The sequence below is a fragment of the Nicotiana tabacum genome, chromosome 4, assembly GCF_000715075.1.
Source record: "Nicotiana tabacum cultivar K326 chromosome 4, ASM71507v2, whole genome shotgun sequence".
NCBI lineage: Eukaryota > Viridiplantae > Streptophyta > Magnoliopsida > Solanales > Solanaceae > Nicotiana > Nicotiana tabacum.
In genome coordinates, this window is record NC_134083.1 from 35,370,762 (window position 1) to 35,385,624 (window position 14,863).

Genomic DNA, 14,863 nt, shown 5'->3' on the forward strand with positions numbered 1-14,863 from the left:
TGCCGTCCTATACTAATTATACAACATATTATAAATGTTACTAGTATCTAAACAGTTAATTTTGAAATATTTAAAAAAATGTAAAATATTTTAAAATTAGTCTTTTATGGAACTACTTACTTAATAAGTTTGACGAGGTAATGACTTATTTTTCTTTTCTGACGGAGAACAGCAAATTTCTAACTTCGAAAATACTAGCACTACTTATTTCCCTATAAGAATGTCATTGGAGTACGACAATTTGGCACGTCCAAATGAAAATATATGACATACCTTGCTAGATGTCAGATTAGAGTAAAGTCCAAAAAGACTCAGATATTATTTTAATATATTTAATTCCCTTCTCCATCCCAAGAAGAAAAAAAACTAATTCTATATTTGTCTCCTCAAGAAGGAAAGGAAAAGGTTGCGGGGGAAGTTTAAGGTAAGGTATATTGCTAGGAGAAAACAAACTCAAGATTTGAAAGGCAAACGAGAGCATGTTAATATTTATGATTTAACGTTACAAATGGCATAACCCGTTAAATGCTGTGGGATAACATACCTAAAAAGGCTATGACGATTTTTAAGTATATGGTAAAAGCTTATACACACCCGATGTTTATGTGCCAAACTGAGCAATTTGACCAGTTAAAAATTAAAGTAAGAACATTAATATGTCTTTCTTTTGCCTATAATTATTCAACTCATTCAAATATAACAAAGAACTCTCTAACAATACTACGAGTCAATCAGTCAAAAAGGAAAAATATAGTTTTTAATTCATTCGAGGGTAAGTGAAGAACCGATGTTAATTCTCTGGAACGAGCAAAAAGAGGTAATATTAAAAAATATTTTTAAATGTGTCAGTGTCACTACTGTTTTGTGATCACTAACACTGTTGGTTAAAGTTCCTTTCCTCAAATGTCTTTTTCCGCAACATTTGTGGACCATTTTTTTTTTTTTGGTTTCCTCGGGTGTTCGATACTCGCATTGAAGCCCGACTATATCCGAATTCACGTTATGTTGTATTTTTTCTTTTTTAGGGCATATCGTAGTAAGAAAAGGAAGTGAGGGCACTCATTCGAATTGAATAGCTGAAACTACTATAACTCCTATTTTAGGTCCCATTCGGGGGGAAGCGTTCCCTACCAACAATATTTCCATACCCATAGCTCGAACGCAAAACCTCTGGTTAAGGGAAAAACAGTCGCATCCGCTGCACCACATCCTTTAGTGGTAACATTTGTGGACCATTATTAAAGAATCCCAGCACATGTTTACACAATCTCATAGTGGTGAAATCTTGGAATTTGGAGATGTGTTTCATCTACTTCTTGAGGGAAAATGGAGAAATGCCTTACAATATATGTATGATCAAAGATTTAATATGCTGATAAGGACAAATATATGGAATAAAGAGAATTTTCCTGAATGAGAAAGGAGCAAAATGCATATATAAAGGAAGATAAAAAGGAAGATAACAAAATTGGAACAGAACATAAAAGAGAAGAGAAAGGATAATGCTGGAATTAGTAACTGATACACCTTACAATCTTCTTTTGAAGTTATATTATAAAGATTAGATGAAGTTTTTATTTATTTATCTAATTTTTTTATATGCAAATTTATTTTATTTATTGACTTAAGAATTTTTTTTTTATCTCCTCCTATAAGATTGGAACAAGGATAGGGTGTCTTATTACTGCATGAAATCGGTGCTATAATATTTTGTATGAGCTGGGCTTTTATCCTTAGGAGTTAATTTTCATACATCTAAAAAAGATTGTAACTTCATTATAAATTCTCCAGTTAGACACGATAAACGTGCAAGAACGCAAGAATTTTAAATTTGATACCAAAGATTAATAGGAATTTATGAAATGTGGATCTCAAATTTTGTTTGAAAGAAAGATGTTACCACTAAATATATTTAAGAATTTCTTATTTTTTTCACGTATCAGATTTGTAGCCAAGTGTTTGCGTGGATAGAGATAGAGGATTAGTTAGTGTATCTCACAAATAGATAGTAAGAAACATATTCTACTTGAAAAAGAAAATAGTGATCATAAACAGGTAATGGAAAACCTACCAAATCTCTTTCTATACATCCTTTCTTCTTTAATCGTGTGTTTTAACGAAAGGAGCAGTTCAGCAAACCATAAGGAGAGAGTGAGAGAGCGAGTTATCTTTGTGGTGTTCGGATTAAAAAAACAGTTCATTTTTACATAATTACTAAGTACTAAATCATATATATGTCACCAACTTTTTAAGTGTTAAATTTATTATTTCATAAAACAAATATGGTTGGACACTTTCAATCCCAATTCAAAAATTTGTTCAAGAGAACCAAATAGAGAAATCAGAAACCAGGCTTGTTAAGAAGACTTTTCTCTTTCTTTGGAATAAGAAATGGATCAGTTTCAGAACTTTAATTCGTAGAAGAACATGCTCTTTAATAAAACCATTTATACTTAATAAACCATTTACACTTAAAAAACCTTTAAGATGTTAATAAGCTTATACATAATTTCACATTCTACAATGTGAAAGAGAAAAAAGACAGAAGAACTTGACTAAAGGACGTGCGAGTCTAGAGGAGGAAAGAAAAGTATAAACTAGTGATAATATAAGCTATTCTGCTTTATGCACAACTTTTTCCTGATTTCAATTATATGCTCAACTGTATGACCTTTGTTTTTCTTTCTTATATCAATGATCACATAGCCAAGTGTCTGCTTAGGCACTACTCTGGATCCCAAATGTATTAGTACTAAGGGTTAATTTCACATTATGATTTCTGAACTTTACATCATACTGTCAGCCTCCGCCTTCTTCAATATCTTATACTTTGACTTCATTTGATTCTAATTGCTTAATCTTCTCTTCGGTTGGTGCTGATAACTACTAGGTTTCTCTGATTATTAGCAAACGGCTTTTAGCTGTTAGATCAAAACGATTACAACAACAGGTGCATTTTGGTCACCAGCATATTACAGGAACCAAGTGAAATACTTCAAGGACCATTTAGATTAAACACTTAACAGTTCAATATCCATATTGGAGTTTCAAAAACTTGAGATTCAATATTCTCAAGTTGACAACAGAAAAGCAAAAATAAATAAAAATAAAAAATAAAAAAATCAACAATAGTATACAATTGAGATAGAAAGCTAGTATACTTATTGTACTACTAGTTCAAAGGTGAAAGCAGTGAGTTCCCCTAGAGTCATATGCTTCATAAGTTTTGGACGGCTTTGATTACGGGACCAATCTAATTTTCCGAATAACTTTTAGGATCGACCATATACCAAACCAGAGGAAGATGAAGAAAACTGAAGTTAGTTAATACTTCTCTATAGTGCTAAAAGACAATCCAAAATCAGTTAGTCGGTGGTTGAGACCCCAAAAAAAAATTGGTGGTACCACTGTCGGTCGAATAAATTAGCACTTTGCGTCTCATGAAGGTAAAAAAAAGGTCCTTTAAATTATAAATAAGTGTACCAGGGAAATATTTATAGTAAGATATCTACCAACCAGATTCCTGAACGAGTGTCTTTTCAACTTCGGATAAACACTGCACGCATTTAACAAAATTAAGCGCCCAAGTGCCTGATATGAACACTTTCCTACCAACATTCTGAAGAAAGTATAACATAGTCATGTGAACTAATTTGAGAATTTACACTTTCTATGTCATTATACTAACATCTAAGTTCTTTGTAGTACATTCCTGCCTGCAGAATGGTTTGACTGTTTCCTAATTATACCAAAATACCTTTCAAGAAAGGTCAAGATTATTCTTAAAGAATGTCAGCTAGAGGGGACGAAAGAAAAGACTTCTAAACACACAAAAATCCCAGCAATTCCAGTTTTCCCTATGATAATTGTTTAACCAAAGAATTAGATTCTCAGTCAAAGCCTATACTCGGGTTAATGATAATCAAGAAATTCAATATTCTCTCAAAAATAAGAAAGGAAATCAGAATTAGAAATAACAAAGTAATCAATAGAAAGCACAAGAAAATAATTATATTCCAATGTTCTTCAGAACGTGTCCTTAAAAGTGAAATTCCCTTCCCTTATATAGAAATTTACAAACATAACGTTTCTTCCCTTTTATGACCGAATCATTATGAGCATTAATGACATTAATGAAATGTTATAATTGGCAACTGTAACTGCTCATGAAGATTCTGTAACGGTTCTGATTCTTTTTCCACATTAATTAGAGGTTCATGAATCTTCCCTCTTTACTGTCTTGATTCATCCTGCCTGTGTCTGAGTAATTTAGGCTCGAACAACCGTACCCTTTCGTCTCGTAAGTGATTTGTTCGTACCTGTTGTAAATTGTGAATCTTTTAATGCGACACTCTAGTTGTCATCTTCTTAGTGATCCACGTATCTTGCCCTGTCATCCTCATATAATTCCACGTGTAACATTTATTTTTTACCAATACAATAATCTCTTTCATCCTCCGTCTTACAAACATCACACTCATCTTTTCAGACCGGCTCTTCAATACGTGAATTTTCATTCTTTACATGATGAATTAGATTACAAAAGATTAGGACTTCAACTGTACAAAGGCTATGCCCCTGTTTGTTTCTGGGAATGAGCTTCCTTTTAACTACAAGGACAAGGGTAAGAATAAACAGGTTGACTGGTAGCTTGTCTCAGGTTTAACTCATTTGTATGTTAACTCAGTAAAGAGTTGCAGGTTACTACGTCTCTCCAGCCAGTAAGGTAAAAAGAATGATCACAACTTAGCTAACAGTGTCAAACTTGCATATGCTAGGCAAATCAATTGCCACAGATGTATTTCCTTGAAACCAGTGTTTTTCAGAATTATTTTTGCTGAACCTTTTTTTTAATATATGAATCATTTGCTGACATTTACACCAAGGTCCCTAATATTTTAGACCGTGGTAGCTATAAACTGAATTAGTTTTGTTTATCAAATGCATCTGGCATCATCCAGATAGGACATTCAAGTGGTCTACTTAGGTTTCAAAATAGCACCACTGTCCACTGGAGTTCCCTCTTTCAGAAGGAAAAGGGCACATGTGACCCCTGACTCCTGAGACCAAGCAACCAATCAGGTAAGCCTTTTCCTGTCCAGGTCCTTTTCCTAACAAAAAACTTCCTATCTCTGTCCAGAAATAGGAATACTTATATCCACTTCACATCCCACTCCCATCCACCGGCTCTTTCCAGAGGCCAGATACAGGAACTCCAAGACAAAAATGATAGGCACAGGAGAGTAATGTTAAAAACTATGTGGCTACTGGCTCTTCATCTTGAATTTCCCAAGATGATGAAGTAAACGATTTAAGGATTCCAAAAGCAGCAAGCAATGCAATAATCTGAGGCGGGAAAAAAAAGAAGCACTTCAGCCCAGTTAGTACAGATAAATATACAGCGGGAACACTAAAAAGCCTGTGAGCCACAGAAAGGAATGACGAGGACATTTTTGACCCAATTCACCAATTTCTTGACTAAGGCCTCCCTGTCACAATAGGAGCTTTCAAAATTGAGCACAAAATGCTTGGTAAGGTCCCAATAGGAATATCATTAGCAACCATCGAACATATTTACTATTTTATGGGCCTAAAAGTTAGTTGCAACATGATCAGCTTGCCATAACCTGGACTATGGATAAGAATCCAGAGTCCAAACACTTAAAAGATGCATTGTCGACTTGGCATAACCAGACATGTCTTAAATGATGGTTTTCCAGCTCCTTCAGTTGAGCATAAGAAGGATGTAGAACATCCGAAGTCCACCGAACTAATGCAAGGGTGGATGAGCATCGGCATAAAGTTTTGCAAGATATTTGACTTCAGATAATGATGAACTTGCCCACATATTTATAGGAGATTATACAAGAACACAGTAAAGAAAAAAAGAACAACTAATAAGGAAGAGTCCCCTCAAAAAAAAAAAACAAGAGAGGAAAACATAATTGCGAAACTTAACAGTAATGTCAAAGATTCCAACTGTTCTAGACGTCTCAACATACCATATATAGGAACCAATAATCCCTTCTTACTGTGCAATGCACGTCATGAAACCAGCACCTATAATTGTAACCTTTCAGTTTGATGGCCAAAAAACAACACCACTTCCATAAAATCATTACCTGTTTACTATCAAACTTATGTCATGGTAATGGAAAAACATTCAGATGTACTGAAGTTAAAAAGTTCTTACATCTCTGATTTAGAAAAGAACCTAGTGCTCAAAGCACACAACATAAAATTAGGAAAAGCACATGCAATGTTGATCTTAAAAATAAAAAGCACGACCCGAAAAAGGGAGTCAGGGATGTATCTTGGTATTTCATCATTGCTTGCAACAACATATATGCGATATGATGGTGGAATTGTTTCTAATGTCCAAACTATTGGATTAGCCAAGTTCAAATAATTTTTCTTATCTTGGCCTATTTAAAAACAGAAAAGAAAATAAAGCTTATGGAATACCATCTCTTTATTTAAAAACAAAATCTGAAATCACAGGGTACACGATTTGGAAGAAGGCTAATTTGGTGTGAGGACTATAGGATGTCATTGGTGCAAACAATTTCAATTTTTTGAAAAGAAAAATTATGACAATGACATGATTGATCTAAAGCATATATATATATATATATATATATATATATATGCTTTAAGGAGATCAAAAATTTACAATTTCTGTGCCATTACATAATTGGAAAAGGCTACCCGCTAGGCCGCTACAACTTGATACCACTCGCTTGAGTAAAAGTAAAATATATTATTTTTCGTGGACAAGCTAATACTGTTAGGTTTTCTTACTTCATGCCGTTCTATCTGAAATTGCTTGCTTAGACAACAGAGTGCGACAGGACATTAGAAGGAAGCGCATGGTAAATAGCTATGACCTTAAGGACTTCTAGCCACTCAATTTTGAGACCTTTAGGAGTATAATTCCCATAATAAGAGGGTCCACATGGAAACTTGCAGACATGAGTTCCACTCAGATGATAAGCTGAAATTAATGCCATAACTCAAGTACCAAGAAGAAGCAATGGCAAAGTTGAGAACCCTCTACAGACACTGCCAAGGACAAGCCCCACGTGAAGTAGAAACTGACCGCTCTTTATAGACAACGACTATAATGAATAATCTCATTTTACCAACGAGCATCAAGACAGAGATAGAGCAATTCTAATAGATTATGTCACGAGATACAAAGAAAATCAAATAGAGAATATTATTAAACAAAATGAGATGACCATTCCATTATTCAAATGTTCAAACTATAGTAATTCATCATAAAGCAGGAGTTGAAGTTTAACATAGTTATTCAGTTCATCATCTTCCACCTGAACCCTCCTCTCTTCTCCCCGTTTCATGTCCCTCAGGATTCCAACCTCAGTGTTGTGTTCACAAAGACACAAAAAGAAAAAGGTTATTTTTCAAACAGAGCCCTGTGACTCAAGGTAAGTTAACATGTACCAGGGCATGGACTATATCTGGAAGAAGATCAAAGCAGAGGGAGGGGAATATATAACACTTGAGTTTTGATTTAGAAAAGAGAAAGCAGAGTGGGATAGGAGTGAGATGAAGCTGAAGATAAAACTAAAGGAGTACAACATCCCATCATGAGTTTTATTTACCTTCCCAACATGCTTGAACGTGAGATCTATTTCATCAGATTATTTCAATTTATTGGATTCCGTTCACCCTTAGAAAAGCATTACAACACATGCTACACAGAACATATAGCACTTTGTGATAGAAGGAAGAAATACGACGAGACACACAAATACTCAAAAACCAAACGTCTACAGTTAAAAAACTAAAATGAACCAAGCAGCTCAAGCTAATATAAAGATGAAATTATTCCACGTAAACTATGTTACTAATACTCGTATACCATTCTGAAAATAGTGAGCACTCACCACTTCTTTGTTTTGTTTTTTTCTCCCCCCCCCCCCACCCAAAAGTATGTACCAAGAAGCATGTACACATAAATATATGAGGTTTTACCATACGTTAAGCAAAAAGATATTACTAAGTGCAGGGTCACATTCAGAGATTCCAGATTTTTCTACACAACTTGACATCCCCATCCTTTCAGTATTTAAAGGTGACACTGGCATAACTTCCTTGTAGCACTGGACGACTTTCCACTAGGGACTTCTACATCAAGATCCCAGAAACATCACAGAGAGAGAGAGAGAGAGAGAGAGAGAGAGAGAGATGGTGCACATTCCCGCTCTCATCTCTTCTTTTTTATATTCCCTCCAGCAAATCTTTACTAAATTTATGTGCACTGTGCTGCAGGATCATGCGAAGACACTGACCATGTGGGAAGGTTACGTGGACTGGAGAAACAGGCCAGCCATGAAAGGATGTCATGGAGGTGTGGTTGCCGCCTCTTTTGTGTTGGGTCAGTAAACCACCTCTCCTCATGCACATGTTGCTTTCATTACAATTTGAACCCCATACACTATGTTAGCTTCTAATGCTACAGCAATGAACTTCATGAATTAGTACTTATAAGCTGGCTAAATTTATTTATTAAGGTAAATTATAGATTGTAACAACTGACAATCTGAATTTTTTCAATTGTGGACGTAGTGGTGGAGATTTTAGAGAACTTAGCATACCTGGCAACTGCGAGCAATCTAGTCCTTTATCTATCAAAAAATATGAATTTTTCTCCATCTGCTTCAGCCAACATAGTTACCAACTTTATGGGAACTTCCTTCCTTCTCGCTCTACTTGGCGGGTTTTCATCTGATGCTTGCCTCACCACCTATTACATCTATCTGATTAGTGCAGCAATTGAATTTATGGTAAGTAATCTGTGTCTTTGAGATTATCATTTGTTCAATAACATGCACTAACCACATAACACTTGTTGAATCTCTTTGAGATCAATGTTTTCCTAGCATTGTATAGTCTGCTACTATCCAAAAGCATATGTAGATAGAGTACACCTTCCTACACCTGCCAATCTGGACCTTAATAACAATCACAGGAAACTGGACAAAAGGAATAGGATATCATTAGCAGGCGTGCATCGTCTTACCATTGCAGCAATATGAGAAAAACAGTCAGCTCTTTTAGGTCTGCATTTGAGATAGCAGAATTCAATGCAATTACCAGCTAGTCCATAAGATAGTGTTATAAGGATATATGAGGTCGTCTGTGGAAGAATCAGTAATGCCACACTCATATTATTGTCATGAATACACTAAGAATACTAGCAAACACACACTAACAATAGTAGCAAGCATAAGACTCACTTCATTACTTTACTTACCCCACATCATGTATATTTCTATTCATGCCATTTAATAACCTGTGGGTCAGTAGCATAGTAGAAACAAAGATTATTTATAGAAGAACAAATGTTTGTACATCAAACTTCACATGTCTTGAGTTCGTTCTGTCCAATTAGATATCAGGAATGAGAAAAATGGGACCCAGCACAATCACCCCGTTGATGACCTATGGTACATAAATCGGTGCAGCTCATTTTCAGGTTATTTTAAAATGAAAAAGACATACTGGTAATAAATTGTTGCTTTAGCTTTCATGGAGAAATAATGAAAGCTCAAATAATGAGCTGCTCAATATACAGAAATACAGTAACAAAAAGCACAACTTAAGATAGGTATTGAGCACCTGACCAAAGTCCGTTTCATCCGACTTCACCAGATAAAATTCTCAAGTGATCAAGACTTCTATAAAGAACTGTCCATGGCTTTTCTCTGACCCAGAAAAAGATGGGCTTTGTGTATGGACATAATAGTTTTGCAGGGACAACTGTATGGTTCTTAAAAGGAAGTACCTATGCTTCCTAACACGATGACAAACATTCTGCTTCTTTAGTTCTTAGTTAGCATGGTAAAGAAAACACGACACATAGCCTTTCTCCTTTCGGAGACATGAAAGATAACCACTCAGAAGATGATAACATAGCAGGACGCCATGTCACATGAATTGTTAATAATCAAAACTATTGGAACAGGGACTATTGATGCTCACATTTCAAGCTCGCATACCTTCCCTGAGGCCGCCTATCTGTGCATCCATAAACAGAAACACCTCATGTAACGAAGCTGGTCATGGCCAAGCAGCAATGTTATTTGGTGGCCTCTACCTGGCGGCCTTGGGTGTTGGAGGGATAAAAGGCTTCACTTCCTGCACATGGAGCGGAGCAATTCGATGAGAATTCGCCACAAGGAAGGAAGCACAGATCTACCTTCTTCAATTATTACATCTTCTGCCTCTCTTGTGGAGCATTGATTGCAGTGACATTAGTAGTATGGGTAGAAGATAATAAAGGCTGGCAGTGGGGTTTTGGTATCTCAACCGTAGCAATATTGAGCTCAATTGCCATTTTCCTCTTTGGATCTGGGACTTACAGGATCAAAGTTCCCAAAGGAAGCCCATTTACAACCATTTTTAAGGTATGTTCTAGACTTCTAGTTGCCTGCATCCTGTACCAGCATACTAAAATAGAGTAATCTTCATTGAATTGTTTCAACAGGTTCTAGTAGCAGCATTTTGCAACTCTCTTTTTCCTAAGAATTCTATCAATAATGTGTTAGACACGAGGAAATCCCCCCAAAACAAAACTGAGATAAGTCACGAAGAAGAAGGACACGGGGAATGGAAGGAAGAAATTCAGAGTGAAATGAAGGACCAGAAGTTCATCGATAAATCAACAATGAACAAAGCAGCCTACCCATCACTTCACTGCACAGTCACACAAGTAGAAGAGGTGAAAACAGTCGTCAAGATCTTGCCAATATTTATGTCAACCGTTATGCTGAACTGTTGCTTGGCTCAGCTTTCAACATTTTCTATACAACAAGCAGCCACCATGAACACATATATTGGTGCTCTAAAAGTTCCACCAGCTTCTCTTCCAATATTTCCAGTCATATTCACCATGATACTGGCACCAGTATATAATCATATTATAATCCCCTTCGCCAGGGCAGCGACTAAGAGTGAAATGGGCATTACTCATCTACAGAGAATCGGAACCGGGCTATTCCTATCAATTGTAGCCATGGCTGTTGCAGCTCTAGTGGAGATGAAGCGGAAGAGAGTGGCAGCGCAATCTGGCTTAATGAATTCAACTGAACCACTACCTATAACATTTCTTTGGGTAGCATTGCAATATCTGTTCCTGGGATCAGCTGATCTCTTCAGCTTGGCTGGCTTGATGGAGTTCTTCTTCACAGAGGCCCCCTTAAGCATGAGGTCATTGGCAACAGCAGTCTCTTGGGCATCACTAGCCATGGGTTATTACCTTAGTTCAGTGATCGTATCAATAGTAAACCATATAACTGGTAGGTTTCAGCGAACGCCATGGCTCTACGGGAGTAATTTGAATCATTATCACCTTGAAAGGTTTTATTGGTTGATGTGCATATTAAGTGGGTTAAATTTCCTACATTATCTCCTCTGGGCTACTCGCTACAAGTACAGATCAACAGAGCCTGATGACCAGAGAGGCAAAAATGACAACACACCGTAAGAAGCCCAGCTATAGTTGTTCAGTGTTCTTCAAATGCCAAAAATAAGAAGAGGGTAAGAGAGGAGGGATCTTAGCAGAGATAATTGTCAGTAGCATTAGTTTCTAAAAGTTGGGCAGTCGCAGCCTCAGATGTTTTGATTGCTTTTCAAATAACAAATTCCTTCTATCACTAATTGAATGCTATTACACTATATTTTTTATTTACTCCTTGATATTTAGAAATTAGCACAATATACTTTTCATTATAACAGGGTAGCTATTGTCATATAAAAACCTCTGAATTAGTTAGCGCTGCGATGTGTTTACATCTAATAGAGACATGACAATGTAAAAGTCAAAGGAAGATAGGCTGTACAAATACCATGCATCGGATTAAGCTACTAGTGCTCAGAACAACACAGAGAACTTCAAAAAATTTGGCACTCAGATAATTTGGAACTAGAACGAGAGGCTATTTCCATGGAATTGACAGGAAATCGAAATAAGTTTTGGGATTAGCCTTACGAAAAAGCAGGAAAAGCTTAAGAGTGTCTAACCAAATTAAATGTTCAATAACAACAGTAGCAGAAAATCACCATCTTTTCAATCCTTGTCTATTGCTTGGTTTACCTTACAGTCATTGTGCCGCGCTACTTTGAAGCTTGAATAGATGCTGCATATACAACCCAGTCCTCATGCCCGGAGAACTTTGACGATGAGAATCACCGAGACATTCAACATACGCATGGAAAGCAATTTGGAACACTAAAATTTGCACAGTTATGAGTCTTTAAAAGTACATCAAATGCTTTAACGCATCATTAGTTCATTAGAATCGAAGCCAAGTTCATGAAAGATCAATATACCTGCGCACGCGTACACCTTGGGTTCGGGTACATGGACAATAACAAAGGGGGCGAAGAGGGAAACTTTCTGATATGTTTAATTATTTAATTGCTATATGACTAGCAATATCACGGGGATGTAGCTCAGATGGTAGAGCGCTCGCTTAGCATGCGAGAGGTACGGGGATCGATACCCCGCATCTCCATTGAAGAATTAGTTTTTTCCTTTTTTCTGCACTGACTTGTGCGTTAACTCTTCTTCTCCAAAAGTTTTTTTTTCTTCCTTTCAACTCCACCGAAGTTATTTCGTCTATTACGTTTTGTACCTAGCTTGTGGTGGGTTTTCTTTTTTCGAAAGACTGTTTAGTTCATAAACAAAGCAAGGCCAAAATCAATTTTTAGTGAATTCAGAAATTTGTACTAAATAGTTTCAGAGTCGTGCAAGAACAAGGTTTGATTAATTATACTACTTCTTCACATACAATAACTACAAAAATTATTCAAGAGCGTAACCTTAAGAATTGGTTTAGCTTCAACTTTCAACACAAATCTAATGTCAACTAAGGCATGTAACAGCTAGAACTTACAACAACAATAACTTACACCAAAATTCCAAATAAATTGACAGACAATATGAATCTCACAGTGACACCTAAAAAGTAAGAAGCATAAAAATATCCCCTTTATTTGCCGTTTTCCAGGAATTGGTTCCTTTCTTTTCCCTTTTTTGGGTAGTTTTCAGGTGAGGTTGGATATACACGGTGGTCAATCAGCCTCCTGCAACCCATCCAAAACCACTGATCCAACTAACAACCCGACAGCTCCCAACCCGAGTGCTCCAGCCAAAACGGCCTGGACCGCCACAAGACCCGCAGAATCATCGGGTATCAACACGATTGCTAGTATAGCCGCCACTAAAATAGGAAGCGCTGCCGACGCCAAAGCAGAAGGAGAGAAACTCGCGGCCTTCTCCAGCAAACTAAGCAGACCAAGTTCTTCGGCCTTCGAAAATACACCTAACTTCTCTATGGAGGACAGCGTAAAGCCTAGCTCTTCGGCCTTTGATAGAAGCCCAGCTTTCTCCACAGTGCTCAAAACTTTTCGCTTCTCCAGTTTTTTGAACACATCAACTTCCACTTGTTCTCCGCCCTCGTAGAATAGTCCCGCTCCGTACCATTGTTTTTTCCAAGCATCATCATACTTGTTCACCTGCATTAGTGATTCTTATATTATTAGTTACTATATATTGTGGTACTCTTTTAGCTCAGCTTATGTGAATGTAAAACAGAATTTAGTAATTTGATCCAAAGTCTATATAAAGAATGATGGTTTACATTGACATTTATTTTCGTTTTGATAAGATGGTATTTCACTAATCACTGCACAAAAAGGTGCGAATTTGCAGAGCAAAAGATCAGCATCCTCTCAACTGAGGGAGTGCATTTATGTTTAAAGGAAAAAACAATTGTGCCTAAGTGTAAATTCTGCACAAATTTAGTCTTATAAGAGTAGTATTAGCCCATAGAATCAAGTTCACTGTTTTTATTAATCAAGCACCCTTTAGATGTATACTTAACTGAATTAAGAGTGGGATAATACACCAGAACCACCAAACTTGTCCCAATTTTTCCATTACGCACTTATACTTCAGAGGTCCTATCACAAACCCATTCCCACCCTATAACGAAACAAGATTTCTGATACACCACGTGCAAAGGCGGAGCTAGAATATAAATTTTATGGATTTAGGATTCTAGTCATTTTATGTTAATAAGTTCTAGATTAATATTCTGTATATATTCAATGAATTTCTTAAGGCAAATACAAGATTTGGACCAAAGTTATTGGATTCGGCCGAACCCGTAATATCAACAATAACTTTGCCCCTCACCACGTGGTACACCAAATCATTCTAATTTGTTTTAAGTTATAAATTAACTATAGTATATATAATAATCCAAATTTATGTAAAGACATATATCATGTATTCATCATGCTTACTAGAAGTATAATATTTGCTTCAAACAAGTTTGATTGTTCTAGGTAAATAAGGTTTTAGATGAGCATCAAGATGCGGAGGTTAATAAAGTTTGTGCCAATACGAGAAAACTTATGAATGTACCAACAAATTAAGGGGAATGTCTTAATTTTCGATTCGAACTGAATTAGCGTAATATAAATGGGATACCTTCTTTTTAGGAGCCATGGCCAAGAAACGCGGGGCGCTTTTAGAGGGAAATAAGCGGCCAAATCGGGGCTTGGAACTAAAGCCATGTTCTACATTTGTCAGACAAGCTGTGGTTGAAGCCGCCATTGAAGAGTTTCAGCTTCTCCCCAGAACTCTAGTTTCACATGAACTTTCATTAGACCCAAACGCTGACCCATTCTTCTCCTCAGAATTCTATGGTTCCAAATTATTCGACCAATCAAATTGCTGCTTATCCTATCTGGACAGGAAAATTTTAGATGTCGTCGCCTTGCTAAATATTATTTTTCCAATTATACCCTCAATTCTGTTCATTTTTAC

At 36.4% G+C, this 14,863-nt stretch overlaps 1 protein-coding gene, 1 long non-coding RNA gene, 1 other non-coding gene and 1 pseudogene across 5 annotated transcripts; 2 read left to right on the forward strand and 2 right to left on the reverse strand.

Moving 5' to 3' along the window:
* Positions 1-7,832: 7,832 nt before the first annotated feature.
* Positions 7,833-12,381, reverse strand: LOC107802470 (uncharacterized). 3 transcript variants are annotated; one of them, XR_012708617.1, is made up of 3 exons: positions 12,122-12,381; positions 8,863-8,999; positions 7,833-8,770 (listed from the first exon to the last, which is right to left on the reverse strand). It is a non-coding gene; the product is annotated as an uncharacterized LOC107802470 (long non-coding RNA). The 3 variants fall into 3 exon arrangements; XR_012708618.1 differs by lacking the exon at positions 12,122-12,381 and adding an exon at positions 10,026-10,167; XR_012708619.1 differs by lacking the exon at positions 12,122-12,381 and adding an exon at positions 10,009-10,141.
* On the forward strand, positions 8,125-11,685 carry LOC107802469 (protein NRT1/ PTR FAMILY 4.6-like; annotated as a pseudogene).
* An 88-nt stretch (positions 12,382-12,469) lies between the features above and the next one.
* Positions 12,470-12,542, forward strand: TRNAA-AGC (transfer RNA alanine (anticodon AGC)). The gene has a single exon. It is a non-coding gene; the product is annotated as a tRNA-Ala (tRNA).
* Positions 12,543-12,775: 233 nt separating this feature from the next.
* On the reverse strand, positions 12,776-14,736 carry LOC107802475 (uncharacterized). Its single transcript, XM_016625986.2, has 2 exons — positions 14,525-14,736; positions 12,776-13,545 (listed from the first exon to the last, which is right to left on the reverse strand). The coding sequence occupies exons 1-2, from the start codon at positions 14,648-14,650 to the stop codon at positions 13,102-13,104; spliced, it is 570 nt and encodes a 189-aa protein (XP_016481472.1). The 5' UTR covers positions 14,651-14,736; the 3' UTR covers positions 12,776-13,101.
* Between the last annotated feature and the right edge of the window lie 127 nt (positions 14,737-14,863).